At 39.6% G+C, this 18384-nt stretch overlaps 1 protein-coding gene across 1 annotated transcript in view; it reads right to left on the bottom strand.

The window, feature by feature from the left end:
• LOC128362912 (polycomb group RING finger protein 3) overlaps window positions 1-18384 on the bottom strand; it is a 77709-nt gene that overhangs the window by 34593 nt on the left and 24732 nt on the right. The window contains exon 2 of the mRNA XM_053323774.1: window positions 5829-5938. Coding sequence (XP_053179749.1) covers window positions 5829-5843 — 15 coding nt within the window. The 5' untranslated portion in view covers window positions 5844-5938. The remainder of the gene's footprint in view (window positions 1-5828; window positions 5939-18384) is intronic.

The following is an 18384-nucleotide window of genomic DNA, read 5'->3' as shown; positions in this document are numbered from 1 at the left end:
CGCTCCAACTGAAGCTTCATACTCACTTTAAATAAACTTTTAACCCTTTGTAGGTCTGCTCAGCTGTTTGGTAGAGGTCACTTTGTGTCATGATATCTGCTCAAAAACTAACTTTTTGGACAATCTTCACCTCTTGTATGAGGTATGCAATGCACAGACAGACCCTCAGATTGTTCTGTGGTTGCTATAGATACGGATTGTTCTATGGTTGCTATAGATACATGTTGTTCTATGGTTGCTACAGATACAGGTTGTTCTATGGTTGCTATAGATACAGATTGTTCTATGGTTGCTACAGATACAGGTTGTTCTACAGTTGCTATAGATACAGGTTGTGCTATGGTTGCTATAGATACAGGTTGTTCTATGGTTGCTATAGATACAGGTTGTGCTATAGTTGCTATAGATACAGGGGTTGTTCTATGGTCGCAATAGATGAAGGTCGGTCTATGGTTGCTATAGATACAGATTGTTCAATGGTTGCTATAGATACAGGTTATTCCATGGTTTCTATAGATACAGGTTATTCTATGGTTGCTATAGATACAGGTTGTGCTAGTGTATAAACGAAGAATAACACAAATCACTGCTGACATCAGAGATCCTGCTGGAGACACTTTTGTAGTTGAGTTTCATTTTTTCATCTTGTAGACGAACAGAATGAGTCTCTAACATGTTTTAAAAAAAGGTTTTGAACAAATGAGATCTGTAGAAGTCTGTAAAACAAACTTTAGGGTCAATGAGAAATAAAATCCATGTTTTATGTTGTCATGGTCTTAAAGAGGTAGGAAGAGCAAAGACATTATTTTTTAAATTGTACTTTTTTGGTGTGATATACAAAGGGTTAAAGTCATTTTCTGGGTTTCTATGAACAAGAGGAATTAATAGTAAGTTTTTTCATCATTTTATGGACCAAACAACTTAAAATATTCTCAACTCAAATAATGGAGGGAAAGAAACCAACAGATGAATGCATCCAACACGAGTCCAGCTGTGAACGGTGAATTGATTACCCCTCCACACCTGGACTCATGTGACTCAATCCACTGCCGGTCCAGTTGCTTTTTGGATAAGAAGATAGATATCAATTAGTGGATATTATGATATTGATCTCAAGCCATCTGGCTCGGCCCTGCTGATGTCGAGCAATAAAAACAAACACCCACAGCAGCGGTAATGTACCCAAAAATCACAACAAGGAACATTACCGTGTTATAAAATACTGCAGTAATATTATACGTCAGCTAGCACAGCTTCATTGTTTTCTGTGTCTGTTCTTATTGAGCTCAGGGAGCCACTTGAGCCTTTTCATTCCTTCTTTTTGAAGCCAACTGCAGTGAGAGTAAGTTGTATGTTTTCATCTTCTTGTTGTGTTTCTCTTTGAAGGCTCTGAAGAAAACTTGTAATGAAACGTTGCTGTGTACTCATTATTACAGCAGATACACTCAGACGTAAAAATATCTCCACAAATTAATACATTCAAGCTTGAGATGTTTGTTTTTTTTGAGCGTGTGTGTGTGTGTGTGTGTGTGTGTGTGTGTGTGTGTGTGTGTGTGTCTCTCAATAACGCAGGTATCACACAGTCATCTACTGCAGGATCAGCTGTGACCACGCTGTTAGTCTGAGTCCCGACGTGTTGGTGCACGATGGCGGTTGAGACAAAGCGGGGACCAACAGGCTTCAACGCGGAGCTCAGCTGGTGATTCATGCGTTTTACAAAAACACCGAATGTGGGAATGATGATGATGAAAGCGGTGATTTGCTACACAGAAGCTGAGTGAGTGTTGAGTAAGTGAGTGACTAACTGTGGTTTCACTCTGGAAAAAGCAATGACGTGATCAACAAGTCTCAAATCGGAGCGGATGGGAAACAGAATCTGATGGATTTGATTCTCCGTATTAGTCGGTTTTTAAAAAGAGTAAAGTAAACTGATTTGTACTAATTTAATTGAACATTTGTTTGGGAACATGAGCCACTGAAGTACAGAACTAACTCGTATGATAATGGCCTGAAAATGAGTCTGCTTTATTACTTAATCTAGTCCTGAGCTGCAGTAATTTATTGATTAAGTGATTAGTTGACTGCCATTAAATGAAACGCCAATTATTCTGATAATTAATTAATTGTTTGAGTCATTTCTTTAAGAAGATCATTCCCAAATTCTCCAAAATCTGATTCCAGCTTCTCAAATATCAATATTTTCAGGTTTCTTTAGTCTTCTGTGACAGTAAATTGAATATATTTAGGTTGTGGACTGCTGGTCAGAACAAAACAAGACATTTTAAAATGTCACATTGTGCTTTGGGAAACAGTAATTATCATTTTCTACCATTTTCTGGCAACTAACAACTATCAAATCCAATCCAACTGTATTTTTTAAAGCACTTTAAAAGAACCACAGTGGACCAGAGTGCTGTACAGAAGAATAAATAAAAGACATAACAGCTCATACGAGGCAAAAAATACATATAAAATAAATTAAAAGACATAAAACATGAGTAACTAATCGATTCATTGATAAAATAATAGACATGTTAATTGATAATGACACTAATTGTTAGTTGTGGCTCTAGTGGAGATTGAGGACGGCCCTATAACTATCAATTTTCATTATTTTCCTTACATTAAAGCAACAAAATGATAAATCAGCATATTAAATTACATGTTTCATAAATAATCAAACCAGCCTGTCTGGCACCAGCGATCTTACTAGAGGCAAAAATCACTGATTCAACTGAAGCTCCTGAAGTGTGTTTACATTATTTTAAGCAGAGCACAGCTGCCTCATGATTGGCTGATTGGATAATTTGCACGAACAAGCAGGTGTACAGGTGCTCCTAATAAGCTGCTCAGTCACTGAATACGAATGTCATCACGTAAATGACAGGTGAAAGTATGATAAATGTTAAGTTTATCGTGACTCCTTATGATGGGAGAATGATGTTTATGAGCTAATTAGCAGAGAGATTCGTCGCATCGTAAACAGAGATAACTTAGACTTAACTTAAAATAGAAATAAATTGAAAGTCTGAGCTGTGTTTTTTTAAAGAATAAACTAGCAGCAGCCTTCTGGTATCAGCTCGGACACACAGAGGCGCCCCCAAGGAGACAGCTGGAGCCCCTCGGAGCTCTCTGCTAGACTCTCAATGAGTCATTTTTTTTTATATTACAGATATTTGATGCTGTCCGTCCAGTTGACATTAGTGCAACCAGCTTTTTGCACCTTCCAGCACCTGCGTTACTTCCAGGCGGGAAGTTCCGGTCCTCTGAAATGAGGCCAACGTGGAAGTAACTTAGAACTGCATTCTATCAAAAGGCCACCAGGGGGCGACCGTTTTGGTGTCAAAAGGACTTCCGTCTCTATACAAGTCAATGGAGAATTCACCAACTTCTCACTTGATTTCTAACCTCAGTAAACGTTTTCAAAATGTGTTTATGGTCTCAATCGCTAGTTTAAAGCCTTCTTCAATGCAGTATGATGTTCATTTGTGACATTTTGGCCTCCCTGATTTTATATTTGATGATAAAGCAGGGTATGCATTAGGGCGTGGCTACGTCATGATTGACAGGTTGATTGACCAATGTCCTCGAGATCCAGCCCTCGCAACTATAGCAACCTCCCCGCTCCGCCCATGGCCCCGCCTCATACCCATATAAGTAGAATCCGTGTTTTTATTTTCCCAGCATGCACCTGAAATGTTTAAGATGGTGCTGCCTAGATCCGAAACTATTGGCTTCCGAGCAGCAGTCCACAAACCAATGGGTGACGTCACGGGTCTTACATCCATTTCTTTTACACAGTCTCTGGTTACTTCTCCTCTCACTTCAAACACAGAAGAAAAATAGGTGAATTTCAACTTGTTCTTCAATTTCTTTAAGACTCCCTTATCCCTTTGCCAACTGTAGAGGCCTGCCAACCAAATTAAACAACAGGATGAAATACAATTACTCTACATCTTTCTTGTTCCTCACAGGAGGAGGGAGGTTGACAACACACATTAAACCAGGTTTCTTGCAGAGTGAACACACAGTAACAGTAACTGAGTGTGTGACAGGCAGACGGCTGCAGCCAAATCATCAGATGGGAAATTACCAGTCGCCAACCACCGCTCACGTAATAGCCGGTTCTGCCTGGCGAGTTCAGACTCCGAGACAGCAAGCATCCATCATTTAGGAGCTACAACCTGTTCTGAAGTCTTCGCTGACTGTTAAATATTGTGCAGGTGTCTAGACTTTGAAGACGATTAAGATGCCAGCGGAAGAGAGACATTAAAAAATGTTAATTTTTTTTTAGGTGAATGAGGTTGTTTTTTTGTCCACTTGTGACTTTTTAGGGAAGTTTGATAAGTTTTTTAAGAGAGGGAGAGAGGGAGAGAGAGAGAGAGAGAGAGAGAGAGAGAGAGAGAGAGAGAGAGAGAGAGAGAGAGAGAGAGAGAGAGAGAGAGAGAGAGAGAGAGAGAGAGAGAGAGAGAGAGAGAGAGAGAGAGAGAGACAGAGAGATGGGAACCACATGGAATAAAGTCTGACTCAAACCAGCAGACTTTTTTAAAAGGATTTTTACGACTCAGTACTTCAATCAATCTATAAGTGAAAAAATAAAAATAAGCAAAGTAGTTTTAATAGCCGAGACGAATATTTAACTCTGTATTTGAATGTTAATACTTCATTTTTCCACTAAAAGTCGTATATTCTTCACTGTTCTAATCAATCTGTAAAGGCTGGGCGATATGGGCAGAATTATATATATTTTGATGATTTTGTAAGAATGACTATCGGTGCTTTCACAACATATTTACGCAATGACATTTTTGATAAGTAATCATGAGTAATGTAGTCACATTCATATTTATTTGTGTAAAATTATACTACCTTCCACATCAATGTGAGCTGATTTATATTGTTTGATGCACTGTTGTTGTTGTCTTATGTCTTGTTCGGTGTCCTTGAGTGCTTTGAAAGGTGCCTTTAAATTACATGCATTATTAATGTGGATATAATGATTAAGTAGATGAAGGCAGATAATAAAAGTTAAGTTCTCAGAAAATTACATTTTTACTGTAATGCAGCCTTTAAAACTCTTATTCCATATAATATTGATTTATTTCCCAGCACTACCCTGCACTAATAATCAAGCTAAGTGAAACATTTAAAATAAGCAATATAGTTTTAATAGCTAAGATGAATATTTAATCCTATATTTGAATGTTAACCCTTCATTTATAAATTCTTGACTGTTTTGCTCCTGACAGACTTGACATACATTTCAAGCTTGACAGTAAGCACCTACACAATGAGAAACAAATCACAGTATTGATCCACGTCCAGTAAATGTCTCAAACCTTTGAGAACAGACTTCCTTTCTGTTTTCCAGGCCTCTGCCAGGCGTTTTCTGCCAGATCAGTTGTTGTTTCACATGCAGCCTGATTCATTACCCCGAACGATCAACAATCTGGCTCTCGGGGCAGTCGGTTGAATTTCTGGCATGTCAGAAATTGTGGTCAGCTGTCTCTCAGTTTGAGCAGTTCCTATTTCCCACAAATCAGCATAAAGTTACCTCAACTCTTGCTCAAAATTCACTTTATTGGATTTGTAGATCTGTTGGGTCTCCCTGTCAGAGGCATCCAACACGCTGCGAGACATTTAGTCTGCTGGAAATCCATACAAAGAAGAAAAAGGAGGTCCCCTTTGGGTTTCTGTGTAAACATTCAATGTGAGCGATCGCGTCACGACCATTCGATCGAACCTACAGTCTAACTGAGGAGCGAGGCGTGGGCAGGGAGGTCGAGAGGACGAGACAAAGCCAAACAGTGCCGTTCTTTGGTTCTTACCCCTAATACCGCCATGCGTCGACTGTGGATGGTGCAGCGGCCACGTCTCTTCCTGCGGTTGTGCGGCCGACACTGTTAGCTCCGCATCATGGAGAGCCTCTCATTGGAGCCTAAAAGAAGAGAGAGGAGAGAGAAGAGAGAGAAGGGATCATTTATTCATCTGTCAGACTAGAATCAGAAATCCCACTGGTGTTCTTTGAATGAAAATCAGAGTTAAAAACAAGGGTTTGCCAACATACTGATGGAGAGAATAGAAAAAGGGGGCTGCGATTAGCTGAAAAAAATGACCCAAATATCGCTAGAGACTCAAAAATCAGCGTCCGTAGACTTCGATTTTTACTGCCAACAGAGAATAAAAATGCAGAGGAGACTCCAAGCAATAATACTGCAGTGTGCCACCCACACTGTTTGATCAGCACCTCAGAAAGGAAGAAAGAAAGAAAGAAAGAAAGGGGAAGTCACGTAACACCACTTTACAAAAACACAAAGTTATTACTGTACAGTGTTCCTGAAAGTTGTACTCATCCTCCACAGAGAGCAACAGATTTCTGTCTGATGCTCGGGCAGGCAGTAGTGACTAGTTGTGCCATCGCATCGTGTGTGATTCATTGCTTAATTGTAGGAGTTTGACCACTGCGGTCACGATGGCCGAGGGGGGAACGACAGGGCGAACGAACACCAACCAATGTTTCATCCTCCTCCAAAACACACACACACTAAAGAGTTTAAAATAATGAATAAAATAAACAACAAAAACTGCCTTTAAACTCTCCGATGACAATGTTAAGTCTGCCAGCCTGCCTCTGTCTGCTCATCAGACCGTGAAATTAGCCCCAGTTAGACGGCAGAGATGAAATGCAGTGGTGAGGAGGAGGAGGAGGGGGGAGGAAGGGGAGGAGGGGGGTCTGCTGAGGACACACGCTGGTCTGCTGCCTGTTAGAGAGCGTCACGCGCTGATAGACAGAGATACACACAGATGTTGGCGTCACATGACACGCGGCGACTCCACGGTGATGTAATGTTTTATTTTTTTTATATATATTCTGCGTTGCCGGGGTCGAGTTAAGGGCACGTTCACACTCACTCGCGAGGTTTAAAGTGAGAACATGAGAACATAAACTGTCTCTACTAATAACAGGAATATAACTCCTGGAGGATCGGTGTTGCGTTGGTAGAAAACGACAGATGTTGACGACTGCTTTCCAGCTGTTATTTATGTTTGAAAAGCTCAACATGTCGTCATGTATGAAGAGCGAACGATGAGGTGAAAATAGACGATGATGATGAAATGAGCTCAGAAGAACAGAAATGTATAAACTACAGTGAGAGAAAGACAACTTAAACTCTCTAAATGAGTCACACACATTACATCTATATGTGATTACTAAACCTCTTATTCTACAGACGTGATAACAGCTCGGATTATTAACAATAGATAGAGTTTCCCTCGGAGCATTACAGCAGCAATTTGAATTTGATATTTCCCAGAAGGTTGGACTAAATAAATAAATACAATTACCACAACGCTGATGCTTAGTGAAAACGGCTCCTGTTGAACTCGAGATATATTGTAACACAACACTGAATGACTACGCCAATGATAGATGATGGTGTTGGTTAAATTAGTTATATATGTGTTTGTTTTAATAATGATGATTGTTTTAACCTCCTGTAACCCTGTGTCCTCACATGGTGACATTACATTTTAAGTTTGTTGGACCTTTTACTTCATTCTGCTTAACTTTGATCCGTCATCCTCATTCGTACACACGTTTCTGTGCCACCTAGTGGCCGCAAAAGCACATTACAACGTAAAAATCAGTGTGAAAATGAGATGGCAGGCAAAATGTTGTTTATTTAGAGTCCTCGAGTCAAGGAAGGAAAGGAGGAAGAAGGACGGAAGGAAGGAAGGGAGGAAGAAGGAAGGAAAGGAGGGATGAAGGAAGGAAGGGAGGAAGACAGAAGGAAAGGAGGTGGTGAGGAAGGAAGGGAGGAAGGAAGAAGGAAGGAAAGGAGGGAGGCAGAAGGAAGGAAAGGAGGTGGTGAGGAAGGAAGAAGGAAGGGAGGAAGAAGGACGGAAAGGAGGGACGATTGGTTCATCCCTAGTAGTTATCATTCATTATATCAAGTTTTCTGCATGGTCTGGATGTTAAAATGAAGGTAAGGCCACTGTTAGTAAGAATTCATGTAACTTTTCTGTTTGTTTCTGCTGTTTTCAGGTTGAATTATCTTTATCTGCTCAGCTGGTGTCAGAAACTGCTCACATCTTATTGGCTTCTTTTACACTTTTGTCCAGCTGGATCCAAGTCCCAAAAATATCATTAACTCAGACTTGGCACATCCCTTCACATGAATTAGCTCCAAACCAGCTCCTCTCCTAACTTTAAATAAAAATCAAATCACCCGAGACACATGATGACCAAAAGATATCAAATTATGGCACCGGACCAAAACGTCTACTGTCCCATCTCTTTATCTCTGCCCTGTGACTCCTTTGCTAATTCTCTTTTAGAAAAATATGAAGAAAGCGGCGGCCAGATGGCGAGACTTTTTGGAAACAGACAGAACATATGTGGAATATATGCCCACTGAATTTGGTGACCTCCCACACCGATCTGCTCTCACCTACCAGACCCTAAGCACCCCTCGGCCCCTCTGGCAACAATCCCTCTCTCCTTCTTCCTTCCCTCCGCCATGCAGCTAATGCACTGTACGGCCTGAGGAGCTGTCTGATGTGTATGAAGCTCTGATGATAAAGACTTGAGGAGGAAACAAGTCACTGGAGCGGCTGTTAAGTGTAGCATGAGGTACGATCGGAGCGTATCACTACACCAGATTTCAAACAGGTCTCGTCCAAGCATTCAGACTCTGAGGTCTCACATCTACGCTCGGAAACAGGAGATAATCCAGACAAAAGAAATCAAAAAAGGAGTAAGGCAGAAGTCTCAGGTTAGTGCTGGACGGTATATCGGTTCACACAGAATACCGGTGTATATTTTCATTATGATATTAATTTTTAATGTACCGCCATACCGGTGTATTTCATTACACAACGCTTCTGTCAAACTAATGGAGCTGCAGTGGCTTCCTGTCTAAGATTTCAGAATAAAACCTTTGTTATTGTGCTCTTCTTATCATTAACAAACAAAGTTGGGGCTGTAAATTACGGGAGATTCCCGGGAGAAAAGACAAAACGGGAGAGCTGAAGGAGATGAGTCTAAAATACGGGAAAAACAGGAGTGTTGGCAGCTCTGATATTACTAATATTCACTCATCATGACGGTAAAATAGTCCATCCTAAGTCAGTCTACTTCAGTATAGTAGTAGTTCCTCTCTTAATTAGTAGAAGACGTTGTGAAAACCTGATTATGCATGAAAAAAAAATACCGTCATATACTGTGAAACCGCTTTTATTTTGAAAAATACTGTGATATACATTTTTGGTCATACCACCCAGCACTATCTCAGGTCATCAGGTTTTACATGAGGGTTTGTTTAGGATTCACAGCTGAATCCTGACCTTCTGGAAATCAAACGCCTCAACAATGCCAGCTACAGAAGATGCTTACACCCAATTAGCATGACTATCATTATCACATTCAGCTCACGGAGGAAAGATGGCTGACAGGAAGAGAATGGTGTGATTTGTTTATTATTTTGCAAGGAGCATTTCTATCTTGAGAGAGTCCAATTCTGAGGGCATGAAAACTATACTTAATAGTGATTTTTAGAGTATTTCCTGCCAACACAAAACTGAAAGCCATACTAATTACTGTCTAACTTCAAGTGACACAAAGACATAATTAGTGCCAGAAGCCAAAAACGTGCAAACCTCAAAGTTCAGTTGTCAAACCTTCTGCTTAAATAAAAGGACTTACGATTTATATGTGCATTTATCACGACAACATACTTTGAGATTCAGGTCAATTATTCCACTTTGAGATATAACTTTAGGTTGATTAACAAATTTTCCATGAATGAATTGTACTTTTTTTTTTGGTTGTCGGTATATATGACATTTTGAAGAATGTGTGCTGTGAAAGAGCGGCCCTTTGAAAAAGAGTCAGCATGGCAGACATTCACTAATACTGGTTAACCAAAAGAGAGACAGAGGAAGAAAGTCATTAAGATTTCAATCAGGTTCAACTCTGACAAAAGGACATTTGTTGCATGTCGCAGCGCTCTGTGTCCTGAACATGATAAACAACTTGTCCTTCTGTCTTTCTATTTACTGCTGCATTAGTCGGCTGTAATGAATGAATGAAACGGAGCAATGCAGAGGAGGAAACTGAAACTAATAGACAGTTTCACAGTAAATCATCTGTTGAGTATTTGATGATTATTTGCTTCTGCTTCGTCCTCGCTCGACCACTGCCAGGCTCTCTCTCTCTCTCTCTCTCTCCTTCTCTCTCTATCTTTGACTCTCATCTTTCTTAAAATGAGTCAGAGAGCCAAACACAGAAGTCTAATTTTACTTTTAACATTACCAAACAAAGAGAAATTGCCTCCCCTCCTCCTTAACTAGTCCTAAATCGATACTAAAGCACTTCCTTGTTTTGTGAATGAAGCGGTAGACAAGTTGAAGCAGCTGGCGTTTGTGTCGGACCAATCAGTGACATTCACCACCACCACCCCCCACCCAGAGTTCCTCTACTTTTGGAAAGTACTACCGCCTGCAGCAAGGACTTTTCGGGGGGAGTAAAACAATCTCTCCAGAGCTTAATTTAGACTCTGCGACAGTGGGACTCTCACACATGGCTGAACTGTCAGGACTTCTAACCAGAGTGTTCAAACCTCCAGGAGTCACCACAAACCTTTCAACACCTTAACATCTCTAGTGGTACTCTTCAGCTGTCTGAACAAACTCCATCTTGAGTGGGGTTTTTTTTAAATGGTCTACTTTCCTACAAAGAAATAGGACTGTAATGACACTTGCATATGATGCCTACTGCAAGGTTGAGCTCCTAACGTTCATCACTGCATTTACAAAAAAAGAAAAAGTCAACCACAGCTGTCTCATACATTTTTCTAACGTGCCTGCACTTGTGTATGTGATACATTAGAGAATCTGCATTGCTTTAGTTTGCAAAAACCTCAACGTCGCATCATGAGAACAATGGCACCGGGAGACACACACCGAAAGTGGTGCGCGAGGAAGTAGAGGCGTAGCAAGACCCACATCAAAGCTCAGCTGAAGGCTAACCCCAGTCCATCTACTCGCTCGTCAATCTTTGGCACCAAAGTCGACTCAATCAGCAACGGAGTAGACTTCCTAAGACTGCTTCTACACTCTGAGTTTTACATATGGCGTCCTGCTACTCGGGCTAACGGCTTTCTGGTTTGTCACATAGACTGTATAAAAGAAATGGACGTAACATCCGTGACGTCACCCATTGGTTTGTGGACTGCTGCTCGGAAGCCAATAGTTTCGAATCTGGGTAGCGCCAACTTGAAAATTTCAGGTGCATGCTGGGAAAAATAAAAACACGGATTCTACTGTCCAACCAGGTGGGGAGTTCCGGTCCTCTGAAATGAGGCCAACGACAAGATTGCTTCATTGTATGTAAACCACCAAACTGTGTGGATATGTAAGACGCTCCATACCATCACAACCCTACAAAGAACTCTAACTTTGTCATTCATCAACCTTTCACCAATTTGTTACTGAAATCGGCCTTCACACGCTGCACCACTACACACTACAAGAGGTAAATTGTAACGTTTTGAGTCCTTTCAATGAAAAAGCAATTCTCAAAATCACTTGTTCCGGCTTATTAAATGTGAATGTTTTGGGGTTTGTTTAGTCTGCCACTGTTGCCAAGTGCTTGCTCATGTGGGAATGTTGGGTCTCTTTAAAATGAAAACCTGAAGAGTTCGGTTTAGTACCTGCTCTATGTGTATTTGGCGCTATACAAATAAAGATTGATTGATCTTATATTGTAGTAAACTGAATATCTTTAGGTCGTGGACTGTTGGTTGGGAGCAAAAAGAGACATTGGAGGTTTCATCTTTTACCATTTTACAGACCAAACGACTAAATCAAAGATCAAGAAAGTTAGAAGAGATATTTCGATGATGAAAATCCTTAGTTGGAGCCCTAAACAGAGATTGGAAAGCAGGGAGAGCATATCTATGACTATTAAGTGCTGTAATAGACTGCTATAAAGACAGGACCATCAGGAGAAAGTGTTCACAATGAGGCCTTGAGTTCATCACGCATCCTCCCACTGAAACTCGTCTAGCAGCGTCTGTTTCCCACAAAGTCTGGAGTACAGAAAACAGACGCTCTGCTTGATCAATCGTCTGCTACAAACATGCAAAACCAACAAAAAAAAATCAAACCACGGCTGCTATATTTCCTGCTCACGGTTCACGTTCTGGGTCATGAAAGCAACACACAGCAAATGACGACTGTAAAGTCTACAGAACACAAAAGCAAATTTCATACTGAACAGTGTAAAGAGTTGCAAAAGGTGCCTCTTCCCCTTAGACCACATAAAAGTGAGGAATAGATACACACTTCCTAAGATTAGTCGCCTGCAAAAAAACACAGAGTAAAAAAAAAAAAAATCAATTATGTAATCCTCGAAGAACAGCTACACCATCATCACTCATTCATCCACCAATTTCAACCCCTCCTTTATCTTTGTTTGCATATTTAATTACTGACAGAGTGCCACACAGATGCCTTACAGCTTCCACTTGTTAACTGCGAGCCCCCTAATATAATGTAATTCCTGCCTTAACCGATGCAAAACACACTGATGGAAGTCCTCTGGATGCAGCCAAGCCTGGAAATTAACAGCATTTGCAGTCAATCATGAGCTGAACAACTGTCTCAGTAGCTGATAAGTACACACAGAGCCAGATCCACACACACTCGGGGAAAGGAAACTCTCTCTCTCACACTCACACACACACACACACACACACACACACACACACACACACACACACACACACACACACACACACACACACACACACTCTAGCATCACAAAGAGCCCCTGTTGGCCTGCCTTTGGGTATTGGAGTGTTTGGCCTCGGTATAAATTGGCTGCCAGCTGGAGCGACGGACACTGAAGGTCTGCATCAGTGGACGGAGCCAGGAGGAGAGGCCTCTTCTTGTTGTGGAAGCTTTGGCTTTACTTCAAAAACACATTCACAAACACACACTTGCCTAGGCCACACACACACACACACACACACACACACGAATATACTTTTTTTGCCTGCTATTCACTCATATTCATGACGATGGATGCGCATCCACATATCCACCGTCACGCATACACGCAGCTATTGTCTCATCTTAATTCTGTTTGATGGTCCACAATCCTGCGGCCAGGATTCAGTATCTGGGGAAATCAGTCAGACAATAGACGCGATGCAAAGGGAAGCAGACTGCAGCAGGCCAGGAGGCCGGCCGAGCTGCCAAGAAGCAGCAACACTTGAATAATTGAGCTTTGAAATTTTTCGGGGTTGTGAAGGCCAGAAGTGGACTCGCACAACATACAATAAACATCGCTGAACAAGTTATCCACACTCCCGGCCAGACTTACTACGATTCATTATTTACTTGTCCGAATGATGCAGCAGTTGTCCGCCTACGGTCGGAAAGCAGAATACAGCGAACGCTCGACATCGGGGGAACACGTAGCCCCAGTCTCAGCCAAACTGCGCTGGTTCTGTTACAGTTCAATTTAAGACTCTATTGATTAGTTGTAAATCTCTACATGGTCTAGTTCATTTCAGATTTCGGGACTATTAAGTCCTTATTCTGCACAGAGACCCTCCAGATCAGAGACTCTAATGTTGTTAAAAGTTGCAAAAGTCCAGATTTAAAGCTAAGAAGGGATTTACTGTTGTAGCTCCAATGATGTGAAACAAACTGCCTTCAGTATCTACGGCCTCACCGATACTGGGTATTTGGGGCCGATGCTGATACCGATATTAGGGGGTAAATAAAACTTCAATATCAATATTTTTTAATCTATTTAAACTTTACCTTACCAGGAAGCCCCAGATCAAAGACGTCTTTTACAGGAGCGACCTGGCCAAGGTAGCAGCTGTACAAAAAACACAATATATTAAAAGTAAATGGGAATTTAATAAGCATAAATAACAATGTATGTGTATTTATAGATCAAATATACATAAAATGCTGCATATATACGTTTTCTTAACAATATTGGTAGATATTGGACGACTTATACACCAAAACCAATATATCTGTGATGGACCGACATCATCAAAATCAATAATTGAGTCAGTACCTCAGTTTAAAAAGCTATTCAAATGTTTTAGAGTTGTTTCTTTTTATATTTTGTTGTATCGCTCCCTGTTTAAAGACAGTTTTATTGCATTTCCTGTGTATGATGTTCCTATCTTTTGGTTATTGCATTTTATGAAGCACCTTGTAACACTATTAGAGCCCGACCTATCACCATGTTAACCCATCACAGCTATATCAGTATAGGCATACATGATGTCCACACCAAAATATTTAATAGATTATTAAAAATAGGGCTGGGCAATTAATCCAAGAATAATTGAAACCGACATTTAGAAACTCTAATCGACTTAATCTTCCTCATGTCAATTAATGGTGGTGTTCACTGTTGCCATGACAGCAAAACAAAATAAACTGTGAAAATACATAATTGTTCATCAAGGGTGGAGATAATCGTTCATTAATCGTTAGAGGTTAAAAGTTCAATTAATCGTGACTTGAATTTTTGCCATAATCGCCCAGCCATAATTAAAAAAGTATATAAGCAGCATTTTATGTATAGTTCATCCATTTTCTCATCTCAAGTTTAATATACATGTTTTTTTATTTACTTATAATTATTGAATTAACACAGTGAAGTTGACTGTTTCAGTTCTCTAATGTAATTTTATACAATTAAGTTTATTTTTAAACTGTGAAATATCTTTATCACAAATTTAAAGGATCACTGCAAAAAATATGTGTATTCTGTATATATAATCAGCTTATATATCAGTATCAGAGCTTTTGTGTTACTCCCCAATATCGGTATCTGCACCAAATATTCAGTACCCCTCAGGACCTCAGAAATAAAGTTTATAGTTATTATTATAGAAGCTAAACGGTGATAAGCCTCATAGGTCATATAAACACAGAAAGAATAGACCCTAAAACAAACTGTGCACCCATAAACACATTTTGATGCATATTTGAGGTGTAAATGTAACTATAGTGTGACAATCAAATATCTGAAAGTATTTCAATTTTTTTATAATCCTGGCAACAACAACCGATGTAACAACATGTTCTTATGATACAGGACTGTTATCGAGGGTTCAGTGTTGTTCCTGTGTTGTTTTCTCGGAGCTAAGAGTGTATCAGGAGTGAACAGAGCTGAAAGATATGGGAGACAGTACATGCAGTGCTTCTCCGTGTCAGCGAGACTCTCCCGGAGGCGCCGCCGTGCCGAAGGAGCCAAGATTCACACTTCTGATCACATTGACAAGCCAGAAAATAGTTAAACCGCCAACCAGACACAAACTGCCTCCGGTGGGGGTTTTTTCCAGGTTTACCATCATGGGAGGTACATCTCTGTGACAAAAATCAATATGATTGGAGCAGAAGAAGTGGCTGGAGATTGGAATTCATCGGACTTAGTGAGGGGAAAAAAACAGAAAGAGAAAGTTTCATTTACTTTCTCCTCATCAGGAAACAAATGCTTAACGATCCCTGGGTTTAATGGTCCATAATAGCAGAATAGGTAAAGTTACTTCAGTGTAATCTCTACTATTCTTTAAAATGACAAGGGCTGCAACTAACAATGACTTCCCTTGACGGTTATTCTGCCTAACACTTTGTTGAGTACTCTATTAGTCTATAAAATGGTGAAAAATGAGCATAATGAGGTCTAACAGCCCAATTTGATGTCTTTAAATTGCTTGTTTTCCAACCAAACAGCCCAAAACCAAAATGATATAATAAAAAGAGAAGTTTGATTGTTAATGAGAGGGTGGAACCACAAAAGAGACGTGAATGAGGTAATTTTCTCTTGAAAAATGACCTGATTGATGAATAGATGCCAGTGAATTATCAGTCAATCCATTGATATATTAACTCATTATTTCAGCTGTAGTTTAATAGTTAATTCAGTAAGAATCAATCTAAATTTCACCTCACAAACAAACCTCTGGATATGATGCAGGACAATAAATAATACCTGCGTTCAAACATTCACACACTCTTCTACATCTCAAACATCACTGCTGTTCACCTCAGATCTATATATCACCTCATAATTGGTGCTAAACAGTAAGTCTGCTCAATTAATCGAAATTTGATAGTGATTACGATTAAGGGGCCAAAGGATCTCAAAACTAATAAAATCGAGGGGAAACGAGTTTTAATAATAACGAGATAGCGCTCAATAACAAAGGTTTTATTTTGAAAAGCTCAGACAGGAAGCTGCTGCAGCTCCATTAGTTTGGCAGAAACTGAAACACACGGTGAAATGTTTTAACTGTAAATAAAAGTGCAGAGTTTCCAGCCTGCGTCAGACAATGCTGAGTTTACTGACTAATTATTAAAAACCAGGAAGTGACGTGTGAACTATCGTCATGGTAACCCGCTCAGCTCTTATATCTCTGCACATGTTCTGCTGTGTGTTGCGTTAAGCGGCAGATAAAAGGCTGCTGCTGGGAGAGAAAATTAATTAAGAAATGTCCAATAAATGCAGCATGTTTCTAAGTTTAAAAAAATCGTTTTAATAATCGTGATTTCAATTTTGACCCAAATAATCGTGATTATGATTTTTTCCATAATCGAGCAGCCCTACTAAACAGGCGTCTTAACAGTTGTATTTTCGTGCTTGGTCAAGTTATTGCAAAACTAGCGTTGTTCTACAAGTCTGAAGCATTACTGTGAATGATCCCTGAAAAAACCAAGAAGTCAGTGTAAACATCTATCACATTCATTTTACTGCAGGAATCTTATAGTTGCCCATAAATCATTTAAGAGCTCTCTCTGGTTGGTCTGAGCTGTTTCTCCTTGGTTCCTTGGATATGATGCGGAACAATAAACAATACCTGTGTTTGAACATAAATATGACTTCACTGATAATCTGAATCTGCGGATATAAGTACACACTTCACTTCCAAACCTCATATGTGCATTTAATTGCTAAACAAGCTTCTCACCGTTGTATTTCCTTACTTGGTCAAGTTATTGCAAAACTAGCTTTTCAATCAAACTGAAACATTTCTGTGAATGAAGTCTGAAAAATCAAGAAGTCAGTATAAATATCTATCTATCACATTTTTACCACCTATAAATCATTTAAGTGTTCTTTCTCTTTGGACTCAAATGTGCTGATCAATTTAAATAAGGCTTTTTTTTTTTTTTTTTTGGGGGGGGGGGGGTTTACAAGGTCTTTCAGTTTAAAATGTATTGGACAAACAAACATCAGCTGAGGTTTCTTATCATGTTCTGTTTTTTCCTTAAAAGCTCAAACAAAACACTTCATGGCTCAGACTTTTCTTTCTTTCCTTCTTTCTTTATCATCAACCTTTGTATTCATCTCATGCACCCAAGGTTGCAACCAATGACGCAAGCTACATCTGTTTTGGACTGTTCAGCTTGAGTAAGTCTATATAAACGAAGGCCTGGTATTGATCTGAAAAGAAGGCCTCGGTGCCCTCTGATGAGCTTGCATGTAAAACAATCACTGCACAAAAAAAGCTGCAGCTCCTGTTACCTATTTGCAGGAACTTAGATGGATAAGACCGTCAAAAAAACAAAAACAAGGCAATGCAGTGTGCTTATCTGTGAGTAAAGATGTGATACTGAGCTGCTTAAAGCAAAAAAAGAATCACATTTGTGTTTGTTCTATATAAGGCTCAGTGACAAAGAAGGGTTGGCAAGATGAGCAATTCAACAATATCTTTAAAAATTGATTTAAAAGCAGCATCAGGTTTGTTAAAATGTACAATTTGTATTTTTATTGGTTTAATGTCCATTTTTTCTAACCAAAAGTAAGACTGAATGTTCCTGAAAATGTCAAATGGTGTAACCATGAAAAAGAATGATAAATATCAAATGTTTTATCCACCTACAGTGTATTTAAGTTATAATATAAGATCATGACAAACTAGTTGATATGGTGTTTTATTGGGAATTTAGCATTTTTAAGCAAGTTTAAGTATTTAGGTCAAAGTATTTATGGTTACACCACTTAGACATTTTTGCCATAATCCTCTAATATATTCTCTCAAAATGGATTAAAAGCAGAAATTTCATGCTGGGTGATTATGGAAAAAATCTAAATCACGATTAATTGAACTTTTAACCTCGATTATGATGATCTCCACCACTGATGAACAATTATGTATTTTCACAGTTCCTTTGTTTTGTATTTTACACTGCTGCCCTCACACGATATTTGTGATATTTTCGCACATGAGTATCTTTAGGGAGTGGTTAATTTACTTGAGTAGAACTATAAAAGATCACCAAACCCGCCCCTAATGCTGTAGAGGTATAAATACATTCAGCACACACTACTACTACTAC

The sequence above is a fragment of the Scomber japonicus genome, chromosome 8, assembly GCF_027409825.1.
Source record: "Scomber japonicus isolate fScoJap1 chromosome 8, fScoJap1.pri, whole genome shotgun sequence".
In the NCBI taxonomy this organism is placed as follows: domain Eukaryota; kingdom Metazoa; phylum Chordata; class Actinopteri; order Scombriformes; family Scombridae; genus Scomber; species Scomber japonicus.
Note: the sequence above shows the minus strand (reverse complement) of the source record. Positions and strands in the feature narration are given on the sequence as shown.